Source organism: Squalius cephalus (genome assembly GCF_949319135.1).
Source record: "Squalius cephalus genome assembly, chromosome: 8".
Classification (NCBI taxonomy): Eukaryota; Metazoa; Chordata; class Actinopteri; order Cypriniformes; family Leuciscidae; genus Squalius; species Squalius cephalus.
In genome coordinates this window covers 40,794,771-40,820,223 of record NC_137129.1, presented here as the reverse complement: position 1 = coordinate 40,820,223, position 25,453 = coordinate 40,794,771, and the positions used below count along the sequence as shown (strand labels likewise).

Below are 25,453 nucleotides of genomic sequence, written 5' to 3'. Positions count from 1 at the left end.
GCATAATATGACCCCTTTATGATTTTAGACCATTAACATCTGTGACTGTCGAGCTGCATGACTATCATGAAAAGTGTCAGTGATGAACCTCTTATTCATATGAATGTTAATCTCGTCTCATTCTTCATCTAGGTTGTGTGTTTAGGGGCTCAACAGAACGGCTTGCCTCAAAACTACATACAGAAGCTTCTGGCACTGGAGACAAACAACTACAGCGGCATTTCCATACTGGACCAGATTACAGACATCGAGAAATGACCTGCAAGAAAATTATGTGTATTTTTACCTTACTTATCAAGTTCATTAATAATAAATGCACAGGTTTTAACCAATGCATTGGATTCAAATATATTGGGATATGGTTTGAACAGAAGATACACATATTGTTTCAAACAATATTATTATGTAAAATGGGGAACCAGTATAAATGTCAACAGGAATAAAAGGTTTCTCTGTTTGATTTTGAATCAAGATTGGATTATTGTGAAAATTGTGATAATCACTATGGGGTTTGTGTCTGTTGATTCTTTTGATTGTGATGTGTCTGTAGTGGCTCTTTATTCACCATCAGCTGATCCAGAGAAGGTCAGAGTAACATCTAAAACCTTAAAATGAAACACAGACAGTCAAATGTGTGCAACATTAATACATGATCCACTTAAGAACAACTAAAACAAACTATGCACTACTATAGTGAGATAAAATAACCCTGTGATTAATGGTGTCAACTAGAGTAGATGGGATCTTTAAAAACCCTTTTAACCATTCAGCATTGGACATTTGACTCTTATCCATAATAATACTTACAATCCTCTTTGTCACATTATTTTATTTATGATCATGAAAAAGTGGTGATACATATTTACATTTATCTTTTTAAAATGCCAAATTCAGAATACTCTTACAATGCAGCATTTTGGGGGGAAAGATAGGGAATGGTTTTATTCTTGTTTTGAAATAAAATGAAACATAAAGAGATTTTTTTTCTTTTGTTTAATTGGGATTGGAGCTGAACTCTGCAGGACAGTGGCCTTCCAGGAGCAGGATTGGATACCCCTGCACTAGTGGGTTAAAACTCAAACATGAAAATCTCCAAAATATGTGTAATAAAAATCATTGACAACCAATTAAAATATGACCATTTTTAATCATCACTACTCACAGAAGCATCTTCAGTTCATATTTAGGATCAACCTTCAGATCAGACAGCAGCTTCAATCCGCTTTGACCTAGTTTATTTCCAGTCAGATCCAGTTCTCTCAGGTGTGAGGGGTTTGATCTCAGAGCTGAAGTCAGAGCAGCACAACCTTCATCTGTGACACCACAATAACTCAACCTGTAGAGAACAATGACACTCTCCAATCTCTCAGTTCAGGATATACAGCTCAGATTAGCAGGAATTTCAGTGAGACTCAATTCAAGACTCACATTTTTATGAGTAGCACAACATTCTCAACACATCTGACTAAAGCCAGGTGCACACTGTGCAATTTATTATAGTCCTTTATGATTGTTCCTTGTCAGACTGTACGAACATGATCCTCTCTGTAAGCCATGTCACACTGTAAAATCTCAGTTGTCATTAATGTCAGACTGTACGACAGTCAAGACGCGTTAAAAATGGACGCACGCAAGAAAACTTGTCCGGAGTTTTACATCATCAATCAATGACACGTTCGTTGACACATGCAGGATTGAAATGGTGGTTACAAAGAAATCTCTAACGTTAATTTTGGTCATGGCTTTTCTTGAAAAACGAAGACAATTTGATTCAAGTCACACTGCAGGACTATGAGGCAAATCTTCTGACACTGACAGAAATTCGTTGGAGGTCAAATTTGATCGCAACGGTCATTTATCGGCTGTCGGTGAACATCAAACTAACGATCAAAGTCTTCAGATTTTAGCCTGGGATCAGAGGATTCTTTTAGGATTTGCAAAATTTGTCTCAGACAGCCAAATCGTGGCCAAATTCGCACAGTGTGCACTTGGCTTAAATGTGTGCTTAAGGGGGTAAATTTCAGTGTCAATGTCAGAATTTTTTTTTTTTTTATGTGTGCCAAAATCCTCAACACAACAGATTACATAGATTTAAATCAATGTTTCATGTTCATTTATTATTTCTTTGGTAAGTAGATGTGTAATAAGCAGGATAATGTCTACTTTTCGTTTGTAATAACTGTTTTTCAGATGAGACAATGATAACTGATAACTTGATAACTGAATTGAAAGAAATACTATTTAGAAATTCTGTTCAGCCATATCTAGACTAATCGTCTCTGAAGCCCAATAAACATCTGGAACCAAGAAACCATATTCAACAGCAAACTCACAAACCACATATGCTTGCAAAACAGCTTATTTTAACCTTCAATATAACGCGACTCACCTTTGTTTTGTATGAGGCATTTGTAACAGAGATTTGGGTCTCCTTTTATACTAGGTACATTTGGGTAAAACTCTACAGATTATCCTACATCCTTGTCGGAACTATAACTATAAACAATTTGTAAGTATCAGTGTGTGTGACTCTCAGATGATTTACCTCAGTATCTCCAGTTTACAGTCAGGGTCATTCAGTACAGCAGAGAGCAGATTCACTCCTGAATCTCCTAGTTTATTTCCAGTCAGATCCAGTTCTCTCAGGTGTGAGGGGTTTGAACTCAGAGCTGAAGTCAGAGCAGCACAACCTATATCTGTGACACCACAATAACTCAACCTGTAGAGAACAATGACACTCTTCAGTCTCAGTTCAGGGTATACAGCTCATCAGGAACTTCACATTTAATTGTTTTATGTAAGTACCACAAAATTCTCAACACATAAATATTAAAAAATACTGAAAAACTTATGTAAGATATGAATCAGAAAATATTGTACATGTTAGTTATTCTTTGTATATTAATATTTTTTGTTGACTTAACAGACTTCTATATTGCTGTGCTAGTTCCCTATCTGTTAGTCACTTCAACATTGTGTCGAAACTGACACTAGGGGTCGCATTTGAGAGCCTCAAACAACTCTGATACTTATGAAAAGGCTAATGAGAATTGGCGAGTGGAATTTGCATGTGCCACTCCCCCGGACATATGGGTATAAAAGGATGCAGTGTGCTTCCACTCATTCAGATTTGTTCTTTAGAGCCAAATACATGTCAGCAGACAGAAGCTCATTTCCATTCACCTTTGCTGGGAAATCTATAGCGCACATTTTGATCTGTTCACCTCCCAGGGATCCTCCCACAGTCTGATCTGAGTAGCTCTGTCTGTTTTGGGGGACAACAGACATATGGAGTGTTGCGTCTCCTGGGCATTAGCCAATGGCGCATCTCTCTCAGACTCAGCAGAGCTGCGTGCTGGGCGACGCCTAATACCATCGCGAGATTCAACTATCTCCAGGTCGAGCCAGTTTCGTCCCATGTGTTGCTGCGGGCAACTGGCCAGGTGCTCCACTTGCACACTGTGCACGTCTCGAGCTGTTAGGGTTTGATTGTTTGTGCCCAAGCTTTGCTCTGTTTTTCTCTCTCTTGGTCTCTCTTCAGTTTCCACCTGATGCCAATAATTAATGCCCTGCTGTGATTGGATGATGGGAGGGGAAGGAGAGTATTTCAACTGCAACCATCATCAGAGCTGTGTTAGTGGTGGCTTGACTGTGTGCAACAGCTTTGAGGTCTCATCTCCAACCCCAGACTTGATGTTGTGTTGAAGCAAGTAATTTGTGGTGTTGTGTATCTTGACCTCATTTGTGTTAAACTTATTGAAGTCGAGTTTCTCTCTTTTGTCTCTGTGTAATTACTATGATTGAGACTTAAAAGGCAGAATTGAGTGTTAACTTCTATGATCATTTAGTGTATGGTTTGATTAATCTGTTTTGCTTTTGGTTTATTTGAAGTTTATTAGTTAATTATTTATTTATTTATTTATTTGTGGGGTTAGTAGGGAGGTGGGTGCCATTTTATATTGAATTTAACTTTTTTTTCCTGTTTATGTTAGCTGGGGGGGGGGGGTAGCTTATTTTGCTGTACTTTTTAAATTTTAGTTTAGTTTAAGTAGTTTGGTTAATGAGGAGTTAGACTGATTATGTTTGTTTATTTGGCAATATCCCCTTCTGAATCTGATACCCCTCTCTTTCTTTAGATTGATTTGTAAATAAAAACTACTTTCTTTTATAAAATATAATGTGTTTATTTTTGGGTTGTTGAAAAACAGTTTCATTTCCACAGTTCCACCATACATTTTTGCTGTTGCTTTCCTCCCCTAGACCAATCAGGAAATTGTAACACACACAGCACCTTTCCCCTTCTGAGGTGATAACACGCACTTTTATGTCCACGTGAATTCCCCAGACTGGCGAACCCTGGATGTTTCTTACTTTTCAACACCCTGCTGAATTCAGCGGAGGAATTCAACGCTAGGCCTAATACATGGGCTAGATGCTCCATATCTAGTGATTCCCCATGGTAATCCCATATGATGTATCATCCACGATAAGGTTTCCCTGTCGATAAACCAGGTGTCTTCCCCTAGGCAGGGCTCCATCTCTGCTGATAGTCGCTGCATCTATAGTAGTTCCTCCCTCTGTAGGTAGGACCTACCGCAGAAACTTCTTTCCATGTGTGGTACTTCCCAATTAGGAAGTATATGTCATGTATTTCCCACATGTGAACCTCCCTTAAGGCCAGGATGTGGTTCCCGTAGTGTTCTTTCTCCCACCTGATCTGGTCTGCGACAGCTGTAGATTTATTCTTTATAAAAACAAAACCAACAACCTAAAAGGTCACAGGGAAGTCCGGCTAAAGTGACCTAATTGCCAAGGTTAGGAGCATCTTTTGTTTCTGAGGCAGAAAAGCTATTCATGACTTCTAGACTGGATTAATGTAATGTACTACTAGGTAGCTGTCCTACAATTTTTTAAAAAGTTACATATCGATAAGTCCCTAATAGGTTTAGCTTAGTTTGTATTTACTACAAACCTACAATTGATCACGCCCCTTAAGGTTACAAAACTCTAGACTTTTGGTAGTACTTTTTTTTTTTTTTACAGATCGGGGTCGGGTCGGACTCTGGCTTATTTAGCTTCTCTCCTTTCATTGTGCCAATAATATATGTGCAGAGCACACGTCACATAGTGTGTATGAAATATTGTTATATTTATTATATTAGAAATATTATACATTGCCTAAGCAACACAAACGCAATACGCTTACGCACACATTAACAGGTGACAGTTGACCATGCAGAGGATCAGGGAGAAGTTGGATTTTTTTTTTATTAATATTATTTAACATTAGCCAGTTGGCGAAGAGTTCTTCATTTTTGAACATTGTTTTGAACATTGTTCTTCAGTTACTTAAAAGCAAAGAAAGGTAGGCCATTTATTTACTTATTTTTGCGGTTGGATCCCGTAGCGCTATATTCTCTACTGCATGCTTATGCTTCTCTCTAATGGACAGTCTGTTCAATAATTGTGGGAATGATTGGACATGATGTTTCAGGCCTATAATAAAAGTTTACCTTTTAGTAGCGTGTGACGTGCGTGTTTGCGTGTAGCAGAGACAGCGCGCATCAGACAGCACGCATCAAAAAGCACGTGTCAGAGATAGGGATGTTAACCGATGACCGTTTGACCGATGGTTGACCGTTTCAACGTTAACCGATCAAAGTTGTCGGTAGTCGGTTAAAAAAAAAAAAAAAGTGATCTCCAAATTAGGCTATTATAGACAGTGGACTAAACGCTACTACAGTTAGCCATCTCATTCCAAGATCTTTTTGTGTGAAGTGAACAAATCCCTCTCTCTCAATTTTTCATAACTCGCCTGTTTGTACTTAATAAACCAATAAAAACATTTGGCGCGAGGTCACAGCGTTTGGGTTCACGCGCTCACAAGGTTTGCAAAAAGTAAAGGCTACAGGCTAAAACACTCGAGATTAGAGCCAGGGCAGACGACAGGATGAAGCGTGCAAAGAAAAGTAGTGTGTGGGACCAAGGACCATTTCACCAAAAAGAATGGCACAGATTAGGGGTGTCGCAATATACCGGTATTGACGATAATCGTGATATTCAAAGCATGAAATATTGACATCGTGTTAATTTAGAGCAATACAATATACCGGTATTGGCGATATTGGCGTTTTCTAGACGCAGCGCTCATCCGCGCCCGCGCAGCTAGAGTGAAACACTCTGTCCACACCCGAAAAAAGTAAGCTGAGCTCGCCAGTATTAACAACAGAGTTCTTCGGCTTCAAAGAAAACAGCACCTTAGAGGTGGTCGCACACCGGACGAGAAGCGCAGCGCCACGTCTTTAAAAATTCGAACACATTCTGTATGAGTGTACACACACCGGCGTCTGTCCGCGGCGCCCAGCAACGGCTCAGGACCTTGTTCAAAATCATGCCGCGACACAGAGCGCAGAAAAAAGTGTTCAGATCACAGACTTAACAACTATTGTATTTAATTGTACAGTATAATCATAACATAGTACAGACATTATCTCAATTCCATAATGGCCTTAAACATAATGATATTGCTGGCCATAAACTGAGAAAGCGCGTGTCCGGTGTGCAATATCTCGAGTTTTCATAGACGCGACGCGGCTATTAGTCATCATGGAATGGGAAACGTGACATTAACTGTTAACAGGGGGTTTCTGTGTTCATATATTTAATAAAGGGTGATTATTAAAATTAAGAACCCCGTTTTCTTTACTCATCTTATTTTTGTATTTGTATTTGCACTTGATTTTTTTATTCAAATCTGCTATCTGCATGACTTTATTGGCGCTGGTGCAACAACAGGTTTAAGAGCTTTTCAGTTCTTCAGGAAACCTTCAGACAGTGTTTGGCTTTAGTTTGAAACCAGATAAACTTCACATGCTTGTCTTCCTTCACAAAAATTTGCCATAGATTGAGTACGCAAGAAGTAAAAATGCATGTGCCTTGTGTTTATCAGTATCCTTATGTTTGTTGGGTAAAAAAGAAAAACTATATACCCCTCCCACCCCCATAGATTCTATAGATATCGCGATATATCGATATCGTGAATTCTTTTGGCCACAATAACCGTGGTGTGAAAAATCTAACATCGTGACAGCCCTAGCACAGATGTAAGTTGCAACTTGTGTGATACAGTGCTTAAATACAGTAGTAGCACATCATCTATGATGTATCACCTGAAAACGCGACACCCGCAAGCCTCTTCGGGTGAGAAAGGTAGCCAAAGCGGAGTTCTTCGGAGCTGCCATTTTCTTAAATGAGCCGCGGCAATGTTTCAAATGAGCATCTAACGCTAGACAAACGCCTTTATTTTCAACGCGATCACCTTGTACCCACACCATTTCGAAACTAAGGAGCCATTTGTCCTCCGATTACATACAAGCTCCTCGGCGCCGCGTTTGCGGGACTCATGTTTCGCGCTGTAGAGGATTTTAAAAAAGTGACGTGAGTGGAAGGGCGGCAGTGTGTGTGTGAGCGAGAGGCAGAGCGGCAGAGAGATGCGACAGAGTTGCGAAATTGCAGGCGCGGCTCGAAATGGCTGTTATTTCAAATAGCGTAACGTTAGCATATTTTAAACTAATCGGTTAACCGGTTTCAACCGGCTAATGAGGCTCGGTGGTCGGTCAAGAGTTTTAGTTTTCCTAGTCAGAGAGAGCTTAAAGTGATATTGATGTTGGTCTCAGGTCGGGTCGGGTCAGGTCGGGTTCGGGCTGAAAAATTGCAGCCGTTATCAGGCTGGGGCCGGGTAGGGCTTGAACACCATGGGCCAGGGCCGGGTTAGGGCTGGAGTTTTTGGCCCGTGCAGGGCTCTACTTTGTAATAGCCTTCCTGATAATTTTCGGGGCTCAGACACACTATCCCAGTGTAAATCTAGACTAAAGACAGAGCTCTTTAACTAAGCATTCACATAATTCATCTCATAGCTTTTAACTCTAGTTATATCAGATCAAATGCACATTGTTATCTTTTGCTTGAAATTTGTTATAAACTGCAGTTACACTAATTATTTTCCATTTGTTTCTATCACAGGATACCCATCCCAATGTAACTGGAGATTACACCAGCTCCAGTTTGGATCCAGCTTCTTATGAAGATTTCAGATGACCCAACACCTATGAAGAGATGACGCTAACTCCTGCGAGGACTTCAGATGATGCCAACTTTAAATCAACATATGGTGGTTTTCCAATGTATGGTACGGCTTGGTACGGCACGGCTTGGCTCGGTTTGCTTTTCCACTGCAGTTTAGTACCGCTTCAAAGTGGGTGGGGTAATAGACTGTCACTGATCATTATAGTTGCTGAAAAACTTTTTCATTCCTGGTCGTGTGCTCCTCAGCTACCAATGAGAGGAACGTCTGTACCGCGACTACTGACCACGATTCAGTCATTTCTTTTTTCAAGTTTCTTTTTTCAGTCGTCTAAAAAAATTGTGCGAACAAATAAAACAAATAATAGTCAGCTGTTGCTCTCTGACCAATCAGTGATCTGTAATTTTTTCACATCACATTTTAGTATCGGTATGGAATGCTTGGAACCTCAACAGAAGTGGTACCATTTAAAGCGAGTCGAAGGGAGCCGTACCATGCAGTTGGAAAAGCGCCACAAAGTGAGCCATACCAAGCCGTACCGTACCATGCAGTGGAAAAGCGCCAAAGCGAGCCGTACCGAACCGTACCATGCAGTGGAAAAGCGCCAATACACAACTGCCAAATTTTCCATATACTGTAATCAATATGACCATAACATATAATCAATGTTTTAACATACTCATTGCTTAACTGAATACACAATTTGGTGCTTTTCCACTGCATGATTTGTACTATATTAGAACTGTACATTTCCGCCATATGGACATTACACAGTCACATCTGATAACAGAAAATCATTTTCTGTAAAGTTGTTTTGAAATGGTATGTATTATGAAAAGCATTGTACAAATAAATGTGAAATGAATATGAAAGGGTACACACAGAAATGATGTGGCCCGGTAGAAATTGGGGTCGGCACCCCTGATTTATTTGATATCCAGACTTGTAATAAGCAGCATAATGTACTGTTAAGCCCCGATCACACCTAACGCGTTTTTCAGGTTCGAAAACGCGAGGTGCACAGCACTTACCATCACACAGAACGAGCAGTGCGCTGCGTTTTTTATGCTGCTAGGCAACCACTGAAACAGCTGTCCTGTCAGTCCAGTAAACGTCAAATCAGCCTTTTATTAACTTTATTTACTTTCTGTTAACATTGTGGTAGTTATGGTTCGTGGGGTGGGCTATATAGCCTCAACATTATATCACGATATTCCAAGAATATTTGCGATGATGATATTTATGACGATATAGACGAAAATATTAGGGCTGGGTAAAAAATATTGATTTCTCGATTTTAATCGATTCTCATTTTTACGAACCGACATCGATTCTTAAATCCCAAGTATCGATTAGTCATCCTGTTTTCAGTTGATGAATGAATGTAACATGTAGCAATGTAGCATCCCAGCCATATCTAGACTCTTCGTCTCTAAAAGCCAATAATCATCTGGAACAGAGGAACCATGTTCAACAGCAAACCCATAAACCACATTTGTTTGTAAAACAGCTTATCACCTTCCCAACATCTCTAAGTAATAACGAGGCTCATCTCTGTTTTGTCTGAGGCAATTTTGTAACAGAGATTTGTCTCTTCTTTTCACACTTGGTACATTTCCTGACCTGTGGGTAAAACTCATGTTTTACCCAAAACTCAGATGATCATACATCGATGTCAGAACTGCTACAATTCTAAACTATCTGGTGTATCAGTGTGTGTGAGTCTCAGAGAGATGATTTACCTCAGTATCTCCAGTTTACAGTGAGGATCCTTCAGTACAGCAGAGAGCTGATTCACTCTTGACACTCCAGGTTTATTTCCAGTCAGATTCAGTTCTCTCAGGTGTGAGGGATTTGATCTCAGAGCCGAAGCCAGAGCAGTAAAACCTTTATCTGTGATTCCACAATCACACAACCTGTAGAGAACAATGACACACTTCAGTCTCTCAGTTCAGGATATACAGCTCCGATAAGCAGGAATTTCAGTGAGACTCAATTCACAACATGATTAACAGGTCCAGTCTAAGATGAGACCAGCTTATACATGGTGCTTGAGGAGGTTTATTTTAATATCATTATATATTCAATCTTTACATTTTTATGAGTACCACAAAATCCTCAACACATATGCACTTTTAATATTATCTTTTTTATTGACCATTGATTCTTATATTACTGTAATTGTGGTAAATTGTGTTTAATCTACCCTATATTAATTTTTCTTGTTTTCAATTAAAAATAACAGAACATGAATCTATCAATTTGCCACTTCTATAATTCAAAGGGACATCAAAAACCACAAATCAATTTACTCTACAATCAGCGGCTGGGTCATTTAATATAACAAATTTACTCCACACAATGTAACTCCCATTTCTGTCTCAGTCATTCACTCTGATAAGCAGTTTAAATGAGTTCATTGACATAGTGTCACGGACAGTTACAAATCAAGTTGAAACAGGATCTAATCGCAGCAGTCTTCAGTTTATTTTAACATAACTCAACATTACGCAACATTAACAGGCAGCTGAAAAGAACAAAATGCAGGGCTTAAATACACAGGGCAAACAAAGGAGCTAATGAGATAATTAACTAGACACACCTGAACAGAATACTCAATCAATTAGTAACCAAGGAAACAAACAGGCAGGGAATGGAGGAGAATAGAAACAATTAACAAACTAACTGCAAAACACTAGAACAGAACAGGAAAGCTAAATCAAACACGATACAAAACCATGACAAATTTTTGACACTGGACTGTAAAAAAATATTTCCATGATTTATCGCAAGTTTTCACAAATCTTTTGCCAAAACAGCTTAGTTGTTGATAATGTTGTTCAGATAACATAATATTTTAAGTTTTTGTTGAATAAACTAATCACTTTTTTGTATCAACTCAAAAAAAAAAAAAAAAAAAAGGTTTTAAGACAACCAGGCTATGCTACTTTAAGTTACATTTTTACAGTGTGATTGTGTCTTTAATAATTTCTGTGCATGATGTTAAAGTCCCCATGTGGTGAAAATTAAGCTTTTAATGTTGTTTATATGTCTATGTAGTGTTTTTAATATGATTTAAGACCAACCATGTGCAACACCATTGCTGAGTATTTTCTCCTTAAAACTGCAGTGAACCAAAGACAGTCTCAAAAATTTATAATTTTTGTTAGAAAAGGTCTAGTGACGACCTTGGTACCGGCAGCATGAGAGAAGTGCTGATATGCAAGAAAAAGTGTGTGTACACTACAGCTTAAAATATAGAAGTGCTGCTACTGTGTATCAGTGCATACCGGTCCACTTCAAGCACAAAACACCTTATTATCACCTTCACAACATCTACAGATTATCCTACATCCTTGTCGGAACTATAACTATAAACTATTTGTGAGTATCATTGTGTGTGACTTACCTCAGTTTCTCCAGTTTACATTGAGGATATTTCAGTACATCAGAGAGCAGATTCACTCCTGAGTCTCCTAGTTTATTTCCAGACAGATTCAGTTCTCTCAGGTGTGAGGGGTTTGCTCTCAGAGCTGAAGCCAGAGCAACACAACCCTCATCTGTGATTCCACAATCCCACAACCTGTAGAGATTAAAAACATGCATATGATGAAGATGAACTGACACTAGTTAAATTAATTTAGAAAATGCGTAAACTACAAATATAAATAATTTTATAATTTTAAAAAACTTTTTAAAATTTATTTTAACATTAATTTTAAAAGCTTATGAATGACTAGCCAAAATGAAAAATTGTAGCCTAATATGTTAAATTCCTTTAAAGCTACAATATGTAAGATTTTTGTAATAAAATATCCAAAAATCACTTGCACAGTGTGATATATTTCCTGCAGTTCTGTACTTACAATATCCCAAAAGTTCCCAAAGATTTTTAATTTCAGAGAAATTCAAATTTTAAATAATGGCTCGTCCCTGTCACCCTGTCCTACTTGTCACCTGTCAATGACGTAATATCCACGTTATCCCTGGTTTTCGCTCGTACTGCCATAGTAACCATGGCGACAGATGTGGACAACTGCATTATGTCTAGCGGCACGCTGTTGTTGTTTCGTTCAAACATTATGGACCATGGCAAGCAGACTTTGGGACAAAAGGAGAACTCTAAAATGAGGATCAATATCAGTGTGGCGTTTTCGAGATGCCGAGAGCTAGCGTCCGCGACTAACCTCGAATTGACAGAGACGCGCAAATGTAGAGGTGAGCAAATGTACATAAAACGAATCAATGTTATATAGCTCAACATGATGAAATGTCAGAATATGATCAGTATGTTTTAGTGATCGACCGATATATCGGTCGGCCGATAAATCGGGCCGATATTTGCGGGTTTGACGTGTATCGGCATCGGCCGATACGCGGCTGCTGCGTTCGCCGATAGTTTTTTTCCCGGCATTAATTACAGACAGGCGTCTGCAGGCAGCTCTGTGTTGCTGGAGACGCTGCAGTTCACGTGCAGCCCATACACTGCCCCTCCCACACTAGCAGAGTGCTGGAAGCCTCTTCTAGACAACGGTTAGTTTTAAAATTTCAAAGCATCTTTTTAACTGTTTGACTTAGTTGAAATACACTTTGAAAGTGGAAACACGTTGCTCTATATGTGCGTGCAACTATAGCTAAGCAAGTTTGTGGGTCCAAATGGAAAACGCGAATGCCTCATCTATAAAACTGCTTGTCATAGTATTTAGGGAGCTGCAAATAGCTAAGTTTGAGGCTATCCATATGCATACGGCAGCTGTTACAAACACTGGTCATAGGATTAAATAATGCCGACGTTGTTCGGTGATTCCGTGATATTTGTGGGAGTTTTATTCAGCGACCATCTGGCTGAGGTTTGGACGTGTGCTCATAAAAGAAGCGACGCGGTTGCGACACGCATGCGATGCAGCGCGCTCGTTTGTCCAGGCGCTCCTATGCCGTGGTGAGATGAAAACATCTAAACTTTTCAGAATGCCGCAAGCGCACGCAGGTCATGTGACAAAAAACAACTGACCTTTCCATGACAACATCGAAAGCTCGGCCGAACAGCGGATCATAGCTGGACAGGGCGGGTTTTTATTTCTCATCTCCATAAATATATGTAGTTGTAAAGGGCTAGAAATAAATTAATCCTTACTTCCTCGTCATCATGGAGAGAGCAGTTCATGTTTGCATAGCAACAAAAGACGCAAGCGCTTGTAGAAGCGGCGCGGCCGTGCTTTCCACACGTTTTAGATGCGATTCCTAATTCATAATAAACATAGAATCTATTTGGTTTAAAATCGTTTTTGTTTTGTTTAAAATGGAGATCACGATTACATATATCAGACAACTACACAGAATAACATGTTACAGTCAAATTCTTTTATTTATTATGCTTAAATATTTATTTTCAGAATTTATTTTCAGAATTTGAATTATGCTTAAATATTTATTTTCAGTATTTTCAGCAGTGAACTTTTTTTCTGTTCTACCTCACATGTTTTTAATATTTGTCAAATATTGTTTGTTTTCAAGTTCAATAAATGTTCCTTTCTTAATTGAGACTTGTAACAGTTGTTATCATTATATATTATATACGTGTCATTTTTATGATGTAAATTGAGTGAGCAAAAGCAGTATCGGCTCCAAATATCGGCCCAAGAAAATCGGCAACCCGTATCGGTCATCGGCTAAGGCTGATGAAAAAAATCGGTATCGGCTTTGGCACTAAAAAATCCATATCGGTCGATCCCTTGTATGTTTTTCTATTGTTGATCTAGCTTACTGCTAGTCTCATACAGATAAACTAACACATAGAATAACATTATAACTTTCAACACACTCAAATGCTGTTTAGTGTGATAGTGTAGACCAAGTGAAACAGCGCTGCGTAACCTCATAAGTTTCATTCATTTAATAAACTGACGTGTGTGAGTATTATTCAGCACTTGTGAGTAAGTTAGTTTGATATATACGGTGGCGTGATTGATAATGAGAGACACCTGCACGACGCACCGGTTTCGTATCTCTCACGGAGGAGTGGAAGCATAAAAGGAGGAGCGATGACAGGGAATGACGAGAGAAGCCAGGCCTGGATTTATGTTTCTGCTTTTATTATGTGTGGCGGCAGTTGTCCGTGAGGGGCTGCCGTCTTTACTTTACTTTCATTTTGTTGTTTGTTTATTTTATAGATTATTAAAGTATTAAAATGTTTGCAGGTTCCCGCCTCCTTCTTCCCATAACAACGAACTTCATTACAGTCCTTTTTTATCTAACAGGGTTATTTGGGTATTTGACAGCTTGGAGTGAGAGAGGCCTGAAAATTCACAATGATTGTAATTTACTTTCTATTACAGTGAATATAAAAAAAATAAACAAATAGGGGGTGGGGCCCCTTGGAGATAACTGGCTCCAAGACCTTTGTCAGTGATAATCCACCGCTGCTGACAGTAATGGGATTTGGTGAAAATGTCCTCATTTTGTTATTTTGATTAGAAAGAATGTGCTAAAAGTATAAATGTGATCATGTTTTATCAGTGTAGTGATTGTTGTCAGTGTGACTTACTGAACTGATCTGGATTCTTTAACCACCGGCAGCAGCTTCTGAAGAACTTCATCTGCTGTGTTTTGTTCTCCAATGAATGGTTTTAGATTAAAAACATCCATCTTCTGCTCTGATGTCAGCAACACATAAACCAGAGCTGACCACTGTGAAGAGGAGAGTTTGTGTATTCCAGTTCTCAGATTATTTTGCATCTCCTGCATCAGTGAATCATCCCCCAGTTCATTCAGACAGTGGAACAGATTGATGGATCTCTCTGGAGAGCAATTCTTCCTGATCTTCTGCATGATGTACTGAACAGTTTCCTCTGTGTTGTAGAAGCAGCTTCCAGTCTGTGTCAGTAGTTCTCGTAAGAGAGTCTGATTGGACTCCAATGAGAGACCAAGAAGGAACCGTAGGAAAAGGTCCAGATGTCCATTCTTACTCTGTAAAGCCTCATCCACAGCTTTCTGATGCAGCTTAGACACTGACTTCATCCAGTTTACTTTAGAAAATAAACCTTGTTTGGTTTTGCCAAACACATTTCTGTTCTTCTTTGTACAGGAGATGTGAGCATATAGAGCTGCTAGATGTTCCTGGATGCTCAGATGAACAAAGCAGAAGACTTTCCCCTGATACAAGCCCAACTCCTCTCTGAAGATCTGAGTGCACAATCCTGAGTAAACTGATGCTTCTGTCACATCAATGCCACACTCTCTCAGGTCTTCCTCATAGAAGATCAGGTTGCCTTTCACAAGCTGCTGAAAAGCCAGCTTCCCCAGTTTGAGAATCATGTCTTCTTCATCTTTCGCTCTCTTCTCATAGTCCTTCTCATGTTTGATTTTGGTCTGAATGATCAGGAAGTGTGTGTACATTTGAGTGAGAGTCTTGGGAATCTCTCCTCTCTTTGCTTCACTCAACATCTCCTCTAGAACAGTGGCTGAGATCCAGCAGAACACTGGGATGTGGCACATGATGTGGAGGCTCCTCGAGGACTTCAGGTGTGTGATGATTGTATTGGCCAGACTCTGATCACTGATTCTCTTCCTGAAGTATTCCTCCTTTTGTGGGTCACTGAAGCCTCGTACCTCAGTCACTCGATGAACACACTCAGAGGGGACGAGATCCGCTGCTGCTGGTCTGGAGGTGATCCAGATGAGAGCAGAGGGAAGCAGATTCCCCTCAATGAGGTTCGTCAGCAGCTCGTCCACTGAGGCTGATTCAGATATATCACAGAGTTTCACATTGCTCATAAAGTTCAGAGACAGACGACACTCATCCAGACCATCAAAGATGAACAACACTTTATATTCACCACTGGATATTTCCATTTCTTTTGTTTCAGGGAAAAACACACAAAGAAGATCTGAAAGACTGCGTATTTTGTCCTTTATCAAGTTGATCTCTCTGAAAGGAAGAGGAAATATGAGCTGGACGTCCTGATTCTCTTTCTCTTCAGCCCAGTCCAGGATGAACTTCTGCACAGAGACTGTTTTCCCAATGCCAGCGACTCCCTTTGTCAGCACTGTTCTGATGGGTTTGTCTTGTCCAGGTAAAGGTCTAAAGATGTCACTGCATTTGATCGGTGTGTCCTCTGTTTCTGCTCTCCTGGACTGTGTCTCAATCTGTCTCACCTCATGCTCATTATTGATCTCTCCACTCTCACTCTCTGTGATGTAGAGCTCTGTGTAGATCTCATTCAGGAGTGTTGGGTTTCCCTGCTTTGATATTCCCTCATACAAACACTGAAACTTGTCCAGCAGATTTGATTTGAATCTGCTTTGGGCCAGTAGAGAGTCATGACTGAAAGAATAAAATAATAGAATAAAATTACAACATAAATTAAAGATGGAAATGTGGTTGTAAAATAAATGAACACTGTTAATCCAATAATTACACAATTACATAAGCAAAATTGGAATTTTTGCTTTGTGGGTGTTTTCATAATATCAGCTTGGATGTTATTTGATCATTTGCACAAGCCATTAGAGCTGCATCCATGAGCATTGATATCGATTTCATGATTCGATTCTGTTTTCAATTTGACTATATTGAATTAATTTGGAAATATTTCAGGTACATGCCATGGAAACACTTGTTTCATTTGTTAGCATGGCTCTCTTTCTTGGGGCACTATTTTCTTTGCCTCTTCTTTTCATTGTCTCTTACTCTCTGCACTCTCTCTCAGGTAACGTTTTACATATATGCTGGGTACAATTAATGGTATAAGTTTTTATCATCTGATACATCTATTTTGTAACTGTTTAAAGTGTTCTACTTTCAATTACAAATAATGTAGTAACTAGTTTTGATTTGATATTGACTTTGAAGTGCTACCCATTACAATGCAATATTGGCACACTATAGCAACGTTCTCCCACATATTTAGCTATTGTAACTGCACTTATTTCCGTCGCTGGTATCAGTAGCAGTGGGGTGGTAATATACAAGAAATGTACAGTTTTCTACCATCTTGCAGATAACGTTTCTTTAGTCATTCGGCAGTCCTGCAGCCTGAACCCCAGCAGGAAATCCACCCTTACAGATTCCAACATAATATATATATTTTTTTTTTTTTTATTGTATAAAAACAATTAAATTGCACATAAAGCAGGCTTAATGAACCCGCACATATAAATTAAACTTCCTGAAAAAGTTACAACAGGAATGATAATATATTAGGTCAGGTTAAAATACAACTATATATATAATATAGTGCAAATACTTTAGCAAAATTATCCTAGTTTTCTTTTCTCTATAGCTTACTAATAAACTATGATCATTGGATAACTTTCTTGATGTCAATGTAACATTACATTGTTCATAAGCTGACATCTTTCCATGGTTTAAGTGATGAATATAATTGACGAAAGGGCCGTTGAATTATTAGAAAAATAATGCACACCTGAGTTGGTAATGTGGCCACAACGCAAAGCGGAGTATCTAGATAGTTTCTATATATCTATCTATAAATGTTGTACCTGAGATCAGTTGATGTGTGTCTTCCCTTAAATTGTATAATGTTGTCCATAGACTGGTCACTCTTCATGGACCCATAGCTGGAATCCACTGGGATTGATCTCTCAATGTGGAATGAACTTTAACAGAATAGAGACAAAAGAATAGAGATAATAAAATAGAGACAAGAATTAAAATGGTTGATTTTACATGTAGATCATCCTTACATAAAAAATCCATCCATTCATCCATCCATCCATCTATGTATAAATGTTGTACCTGAGATCAGTTGATGTGTGTCTTCCCTTAAATTGTATTATATCGTCCATAGACTGATCACTCTTCATAGACACACAGCTGGACTCTGATGGGTTTGATCTTTGTCTATGGAAACAATATTAATAGAACAGTGACAAAAAATTTAGAGAAGTATTTTTCATTTTACATGAAAATAAACCTCACGTAGAGTATCTGTATATCTATCTAGAAAGAAATGTTGTACCTGAGATCAGTTGATGTGTGTCTTCCCTTAAATTGTATTATATCGTCCATAGACTGATCACTCTTCATAGACACACAGCTGGACTCTGATGGGTTTGATCTTTGTCTACGGAAACAATATTAATAGAACAGTGACAAAAAAATTAGAGAAGTATTTTTCATTTTACATGAAAATAAACCTCACGTAGAGTATCTGTATATCTATCTACATGTAGAAAGAAATGTTGTACCTCAGATCAGTTGATGTGTGTCTTCCCTTAAATTGTATTATGTCGTCCATAGACTGGTCACTCTTCATGGGCACACAACTGGACTCTGGTGAGTTTGATCTCTTACTGTGAAATTAAATTTAATAGAACAAAGATAATAGAATAGAGACAAGAATTCATGTAGTTGATTACATGCACATAAACCTCACAAGGAGAAAGGCTGAAAATAGCTTGCACTGCACAAGTAGAATGTTACAGTGACTCTCTGGGTCCTAGCTATCTCAGCATAAGAATATGAGAAGGCCACTCAGAACACCTTAACCATTGCAAACAACCAGAACTACTCCGTTATGTGACATACAATGCAAAATTTTCTATAACATAATAATGATCATATGAAGACTTTGATGTAGCCTATACCTGCATCCTAGAGAAGAATCTCCATCGCTGAATGTTTCTTTTTCCTCCATGATTCGTTAAATCTTCATGGAGCTGCAGTCACACTGACATACAAAAACAATTTTAAATATTTTATAGAACAGTGAACAGTATACCAAACATTTATCTAAACAAAACCTGACAAACAGTTTTGGACTACAAAAATCATCATACCAAACAAGACAAGTTATTTTTTATTTCTTCATTTTGTAGATAGAAAAAACTGTATTATGAAGAAATTTCACAAAACATTGAAGTCTCAAATTTTCTTGCTATCCCTCTTTTGTTCCACTAAGTATGTTAGTGGTGAACACATACTTTAAAGTGATTGAGACAGAAATATGGTTAGGCCATGTAGGTCTGACGTGATATTAATGTTTTTAAAACTTCTCACAAGGGCATGTGATAAAACAATAATACTAGTGCTACCGTTTTTTGCAACCCTGTAAAAATTGCTTTAAAAACAGTGCATGTTTAGAAAACACTTTTCACAACCTTAAAACCCCTATGGGGTAGACTGTAACATCATCTTAATTACATCAATTATATCAAAGCGTGAGACTTTTCAGACTTTTATAAAACTTTCCAGAAGTGAACACATACTTGTCGATTTTTGGTTATCCAAATAGGCCTATGTAAACTATAACCTACTTATTTTGTTTCCGCGTCTACGTTGAGGGTTTAGTATCGACAAACTAGTAAGTCTGATGAGTCAGAAATACTGTTTCAGACAAACTGACAAACAAAAGTATTACATTTCATTTCTAATTACAATTTAAACTGTAACTTACTTTAATGTTTTTCCCAAATTGTTTGCTTTTTAAAAACTACTAAATGTATTGTATTTGTTTTAATTAAAATGCTTTAAATTAAATTAATAAATGCAAGATAAGGGGTGTTTATTTATTTTAAAGTATTTATTTTTATTTTCTGAAATTAAATATTTCAGTAAATTTCATGAACAAAATAAATGCATGTACAAAATTAAAACAAATGTTCGTTTCAACCCAGCTCACCTGATGTTACCTTCACCCTGGAGAGGAAGGTTGTAGCTCTCTTTGTACCTGACAATGTCACAGAATATATCATTTAGACTGAAATTACCTAAATTATATCAAAGCAAAAAAAAAAAAAAAAAGATGAAGTTTTCAACACTCCCTATCTAAATATATCTTATTTTTATCGAGGTGATTAAATAGGCTAATTGTCCCCGACAGATCTTTAAAATATAATTTATGTACCTATATGTCACAACAAAAAGCCAAATTTCTTTAAGAACTTCATGTTTAATTTTTCTTTTAAATACTTAAAGGGGGGGTGAAATGCTATTTCATGCATACTGAGTTTTTTACACTGTTAAAGAGTTGGATTCCCATGCTAAACATGGAAAAAGTTTAAAAAATTAAGTTGTACGTTTGATGGAGTATTTCTGTGCCAAAAATACTCCTTCCGGTTTGTCACAAGTTTCGGAAAGTTTTTTTCGAGTATGGGCATGTGTGACGTCAGATGGGGCGGAATTTCCTTATATGGGTCCTAAGGGAGGGCGCGCGCGCACCCGTAGACCAGAGCGAGAGAGCGAATTAAGCAGTACGCCCATCAATGCGCTGTGCTCGCTGCAGTCACAGGACTTTGTTTGTTCCCTGCATTTCGACGATGATTGTTTTATAAACAAGGCCCAGTTCAACGCCGGATTTGCAGATCATCTAATGCTTAAGGATGGAGCAGTCCCAAGCCAACGATAAAGGTTCACGGTCGTGCGTTGGAACCGCAGGCGGTGAGTAAAACTGCTTCAAATGTCTGTGTGCTGTTAGCCATCGGCGCGTAAGCACCGCCCACACGGCACGCCTCCAGCCGCTCGTTTTTTCCCGGAAAGACTCGGTACAGCCTATCTTTCTTTTATAAATATAATCAAACTAAAGACTTTTTGGGGATATGAAGGATGCAATACTACTCTATAGGTACTCAAGATTAACATGAGATTGACTGAAACTGAGTGTTTCACCCCCCCTTTAAAGAAAGCAGTTCATGGTTGCCTAAGTTAATGAGGAAGTAACTTAAGTTTACTTACGTAACCCCGGTTCTCTGATAACATGAGTGAGGTATCTCACTATGGGAAACGCCTCTGGGCGTGACAGATCTGGAAGCACCAATCACACCACGTCTGTCAGTTGACAGACCAATCACGACAGTGATGCGGGAGTCCGCCCTCCCTTATATAAACCACTGCCGATGGTCCCTACTCCATTCTCTGCATATTTCTTCACCGTGCACTGCAAGGAGGGAAGTGTGGTGAAATACCTCACTCATGTTATCAGAAAACCGGGGTTACGTAAGTAACCTAAAGTTCTCTTTCAAACATTCGCTCGGTATCTCACTATGGGATATAGACAACTACCGTATTGCAGATATGCTGTCTGAAGCAGGCCTGTCAACCAACTCAGTGATGTATGTAACATAAACACACCATAACAAGTGTTTTTTATTTATTTTTATTTTTACACACTTAGGACGGAATGAGCCAGCGATGGCTCAGTGACATCCAGTCTATAAAATCGGACAAATGTGTGAGGTGAAGCCCAACTTGCTGCAGCACATATGTCCTGAACTGAAAGGCCCTTAAACAGTGCCCATGAGGTAGCAAACCTCTGGTAGAATGAGCCCTCAGCCCTTCCAGAAGACAGAGACCCATGCCATTATAACTTAATATAATAGCTTCCACTACCCAGTGGGACAGGTGCTGACGCGAAATAGGTTTCCCTTTATGAGAATCAGCCCATGAAACAAATAACTGATTACTCTTCCTTAGTGTTTTCGTTCTGTCCACATAGTGACGTAAAGCACGGACAGGGCACAAGCAATGAAGCCGCTCATCCTCTGATGAGGAAAAAGGCTGCAGATGGAAAGCCAGTAAATCCACCTGTTTACAGGCGAGAGCTGACTCACTAACTTTAGGCACAAACCCTGGATTCGTTTTGAGAGTTACTCTCGAGTGATCCATAGCGAACTGCATACAGGAATTATGCACCGACAACGCGTGAAGTTCACTAACCCGCTTTGCGGTCGAAAGAGCCTATAACAAAGCAGCCTTTAGCGAAAGGAGCATTAATTCAACACTCTCTATAGGCTCAAAAGGGGGCTGAGATAAGTGCGTTAAGGACCACAGACAGATCCCACGGCGGAATCAATGGCTTTGAAACCCTGTTCAAATGTTGTGCACCTCTCATAAACCTGCATACAAGCGGGTGTTGACCTATAGTGTTTCTGTCAATCCCCACATGACACGCAGAATTTGTGGCAAGATAAACCTTTACAGTTAAAAAAGCTCTGCCCTTATCCAAAAGTTCTTGCAGAAAACAACGCATCCACGACAAAACAGAGAAAAGGGACGATGTGTCTGTGTGCACACCATCGCTTAAACACAGCCCGTTTCCGATCATATGCAGAGCGCGTTGAAGCTGCTTGTGCGTTCTGAATTGTTTCAATCACCCTCTGAGGCAAACCCTTCACACTCAAGTTTAACCTCTCACGGCCAGGCCTAAAGAGCCACTTTGTCTGGGGCTGGGTGAAAAATCTCCCCGAGCGCTTGTGAGAGAAGGTCTCTGCGCAACGGGAGAGGTCATGGCTGGTCGTAAAGGAGTTGAATTATATTTATTATAGTTATTATTATATCTCCGTCAACCACAACTTCCCTGGCCAATTCGGGGAAATCATTATTACTGAGTGACCGTACTCTCTTACCCTTATTAAAGTTGGAACAATCAGACTCAGTGGAGGAAACGCGTACAGTAGTGCGTTTGGCCACAGGTGCGCCAGAGCATCCACACCCATGATAGGCCTACCGTCTCTCGCCAGAGAAAAGAATAGAGGGCTTTAGAATAGAGTGTTTTTGTGCAAGGCGAAGAGATCTACGGCAGCTTGGCCGAACATCTCCCACAACTGGCTCACTACCTAAGGGTGGAGTGTCCATTCTCCATACAGAGGATTTCCTCTGGACAGGAGATCCGCCCCCACATTCATTATTCCCGGGACATGGGTTGCCCGTAGTGAATGAAAATGCTTCACGCTCCACACGATTAGTTTCCATGCCAGACTGTGAAGCAGATGGGAACGTGTGCCTCCCTGGTGATTTATGTATGACACCGCCATTGTGTTGTCTGATCTGACGAAATGTGGTGGTTTCTTAGAAACCGCACAAAATGTTTCAGTGCCAGAAACACCGTTAACAGAACCGCACACACACGGACGTGAAGTTTCTGATTTTGGTCCGCCGCTTGCAGAACTAGTAGTTTCCATAGCAAAAATAGTAGGCTATCCAAGCTCACCACAACGTGCAACTCAGAAAAGGAATATCTAAGTGAATTCGCCGTAACACGTTAATTCTCTTAGTATACCAGAATAAAATCAAATCACTGTTACAGTGAAAAAGAACCGCTATCAAAAACAGCTGCGTTCGGTGACGTACCTTGACGGCTCGTCTCAGAACAGTTAAACAACTATTTTGAAAAACAGGTCCTGCTGAAAATAGCTTCCAATTTCGATCTTCACGGGGAAGAGAACGAGAATGGAGTAGGAACCATCGGCAGTGGTATATATAAGGGAGGCCGAACTCCCGCATCACTGTCGTGATTGGTCTGTCAACTGATAGACGTGGTGTGATTGGTGCTTCCAGGTCTGTCACGCCCAGAGGCGTTTCCCATGTTTGAAAGAGAACTCAAATCCAGCTCACATGACTAATGCTCACTCACAAGTAGTTTACGACAGGATTCAAACATGTTAATGGTTTTCTATCGAGTGATTCCAACCACCGAAATTCCTGCATCGGCAACCAGATTTGGTTTTGAATATATACTATTAAAGACTTTTTTTTTCCTATTAAAAGAATTGTATTACGTCCGGGTGAAAAATGGCACAGCAAAACACTGAAAATTCTTTCACTTCTGCAAGCAAAAGTTGCCAAACCCGTTTGAAGAGAAATATCCAGCACACCCAGTTCTTAAACACTTTGTTTATTAGAGAGAGAGACTAGTTATACCTCACTAGTTTTGATTATCTTTAATCATAAAGTAATGTTCAAGTAGGCCTATGTTTTATACTTTATGTAGCAAGAATGTCTAAGAATATACTAATGTCAATGTACTAAAATTATACTTATAAGTGTAATATTTCAATACTGCTTGGGACTAAATTGGCCCACTTTTTTAGTAGGCTTACTTACATACAAGTATATGTTTAAGTGTACTATAATGGCAGTGGCGGCTGGTGAAAAATATCTTAGGTGGGGCTGTGTCATTCAGTCGGTTTCAATAGTCTGGTAACCATGGGAGTCTTTTAGCGTATAGTGGCTCCGAGGTTGTGGAATGCTCTTCCTCAAGACATCAGTCAAGCATCCGCCCTTCTCCCCTTCAAAAACACATTAAGCTGCTCCACAGACCCGCCTTCCTGGGGCGATTTCTCCAGCGCCCCAGAGCTGATGAGAGTGCACCATAGACTGTAAAAAATATGGACAAAGCGTCTGTGACGTCACCCATAGACTTTGACACCCATAGACACCCCCAGCGCCCTAGCGCCCTCTATTGGCCAGCCGCCCCTGAGTGTAACAGAAGTAAACTGTAAGTTCACAAGTTCACAACGTTTCTCATTTGTACTGCATCTGTACTACAAGTGAACTCATACCGGTAAGTATAGGCCTACTAGTAGTTTACTATTTTAATACTAGTAGGAATTTGTTTTAGTTTATAAAAGTACACTTTGAAGTATACTCTCAGTAAACTAGTTTAATAGTTTTATACTGTATACTTGTAAGTTTTCTTTAAGTGAACATAACATCATGCTTATGGTTTACTATTTATATATTATCTTTGCACGTAAATTACACTATGTTGCTATTTAGCTTTATACTCAAAATATACCTTTAACTGTACTTTAACTACAACTTTAAAAACATAAAAGGTAAAACTATCTGCATGCACGCGCGTTCCCCTAGTTAACATGATCCCCAGTTGATCCGTAACACTTGCCCACATCTGGGCCGTGTAGGCTAGATCTGAACCGACACTACATTGCTGTCTGGGTCTTGTCCTGCTTTTGTCCTGCCTAGTCAAGCCTATATGTGGAGGCCGCAGACCTGGAGCCTGTAGTAGATATACGGCCCAGGCAGTTTTACGCCCCTGTTGTTCCTGATGCGCCCAGTAGGGGGATATACTGCGAAATAACATCATTAAATCGACACTCGAAACTTACACATTAAAGGAACACGCCGACTTTTGGGGACTTTAGCTTATTCACCGTATCCCCCAGAGTTAGATAAGTCCCTTTTCATCTCTGTGCGTGCCGTAACTCTGTCTGACGCATCCACCGCTAGCCTAGCTTAGCACAAAGACTGGCGGTAAACGCGTAAATGGCTCCAGCTAGCATACTGCTCCCAATAAGTGACAAAATAACGCCAACATTTTCCTATTGACATGCTGTGATTTATATAGTCACAGCATGTACAAATAACAAGGTCACATGAGACAGCCATCTTCTAACCATATACATCCTGGGAACTATATTCTCAGAATGAGAAGCACTGCTACTTCAGTGGAGTGATTAACTCCAGCTCTGAGCGAACTCTCTGCTCCTCACCACGGGGCTTCTCAGCTGCTGCGAGCAAAACACTCCGGCCAAGTAGCAGTGCTTCGCCTCATCTCGGCTCACGTGGGGTCCAGCTTAGCTTGCCTGCAGTTGTAAATGCAGTGATGGACA

At 39.5% G+C, this 25,453-nt stretch overlaps 3 protein-coding genes across 4 annotated transcripts in view; 1 reads left to right on the top strand and 2 right to left on the bottom strand.

Annotated features, from left to right (window-relative positions):
• ggcta (gamma-glutamylcyclotransferase a) overlaps positions 1-25,453 on the top strand; it is a gene marked incomplete at its 3' end in the record, with an annotated part of 34,509 nt that overhangs the window by 4,823 nt on the left and 4,233 nt on the right. The window contains exon 4 of one of the 2 annotated variants that reach the window (XM_079879783.1): positions 133-1,133. The exons of the other annotated variant lie outside the window; for it this stretch is intronic. Coding sequence (XP_079735909.1) covers positions 133-258 — 126 coding nt within the window. Of the gene's footprint in view, positions 1-132; positions 1,134-25,453 lie in introns of those variants that run through there. 2 annotated transcript variants of the gene reach the window in all.
• Positions 538-25,453, bottom strand: part of LOC307163641 (NACHT, LRR and PYD domains-containing protein 12-like) — a 67,219-nt gene continuing 42,303 nt past the window's right edge. Inside the window, exon 13 of the mRNA XM_079879770.1 lies at positions 538-605. Coding sequence (XP_079735896.1) covers positions 599-605 — 7 coding nt within the window. The 3' untranslated portion in view covers positions 538-598. The remainder of the gene's footprint in view (positions 606-25,453) is intronic.
• Positions 818-23,519, bottom strand: LOC307163642 (NACHT, LRR and PYD domains-containing protein 3-like). Its single transcript, XM_079879771.1, has 12 exons — positions 23,436-23,519; positions 19,726-19,773; positions 18,692-18,774; positions 18,293-18,397; positions 18,064-18,168; positions 17,841-17,945; positions 17,585-17,701; positions 14,628-16,406; positions 11,493-11,666; positions 9,826-9,999; positions 2,546-2,719; positions 818-1,336 (listed from the first exon to the last, which is right to left on the bottom strand). The coding sequence occupies exons 3-12, from the start codon at positions 18,739-18,741 to the stop codon at positions 1,159-1,161; spliced, it is 2,961 nt and encodes a 986-aa protein (XP_079735897.1). The 5' UTR covers positions 18,742-18,774; positions 19,726-19,773; positions 23,436-23,519; the 3' UTR covers positions 818-1,158.

Excerpts from the sequence above, each read along its gene's own strand:
- LOC307163642 (XM_079879771.1), bottom strand. The coding sequence starts at position 18,741 with ATGGAGGAAAAAGAAACATTCAGCGATGGAGATTCTTCTCTAGGATGC. Across the intron at positions 18,169-18,292 it reads CACACATCAACTGATCTGAG|ACAAAGATCAAACCCATCAG; the intron begins GTACAACATTTC and ends TTGTTTCCGTAG. Across the intron at positions 10,000-11,492 it reads TGTAAACTGGAGAAACTGAG|GTTGTGTGATTGTGGAATCA; the intron begins GTAAGTCACACA and ends TGTTCTCTACAG.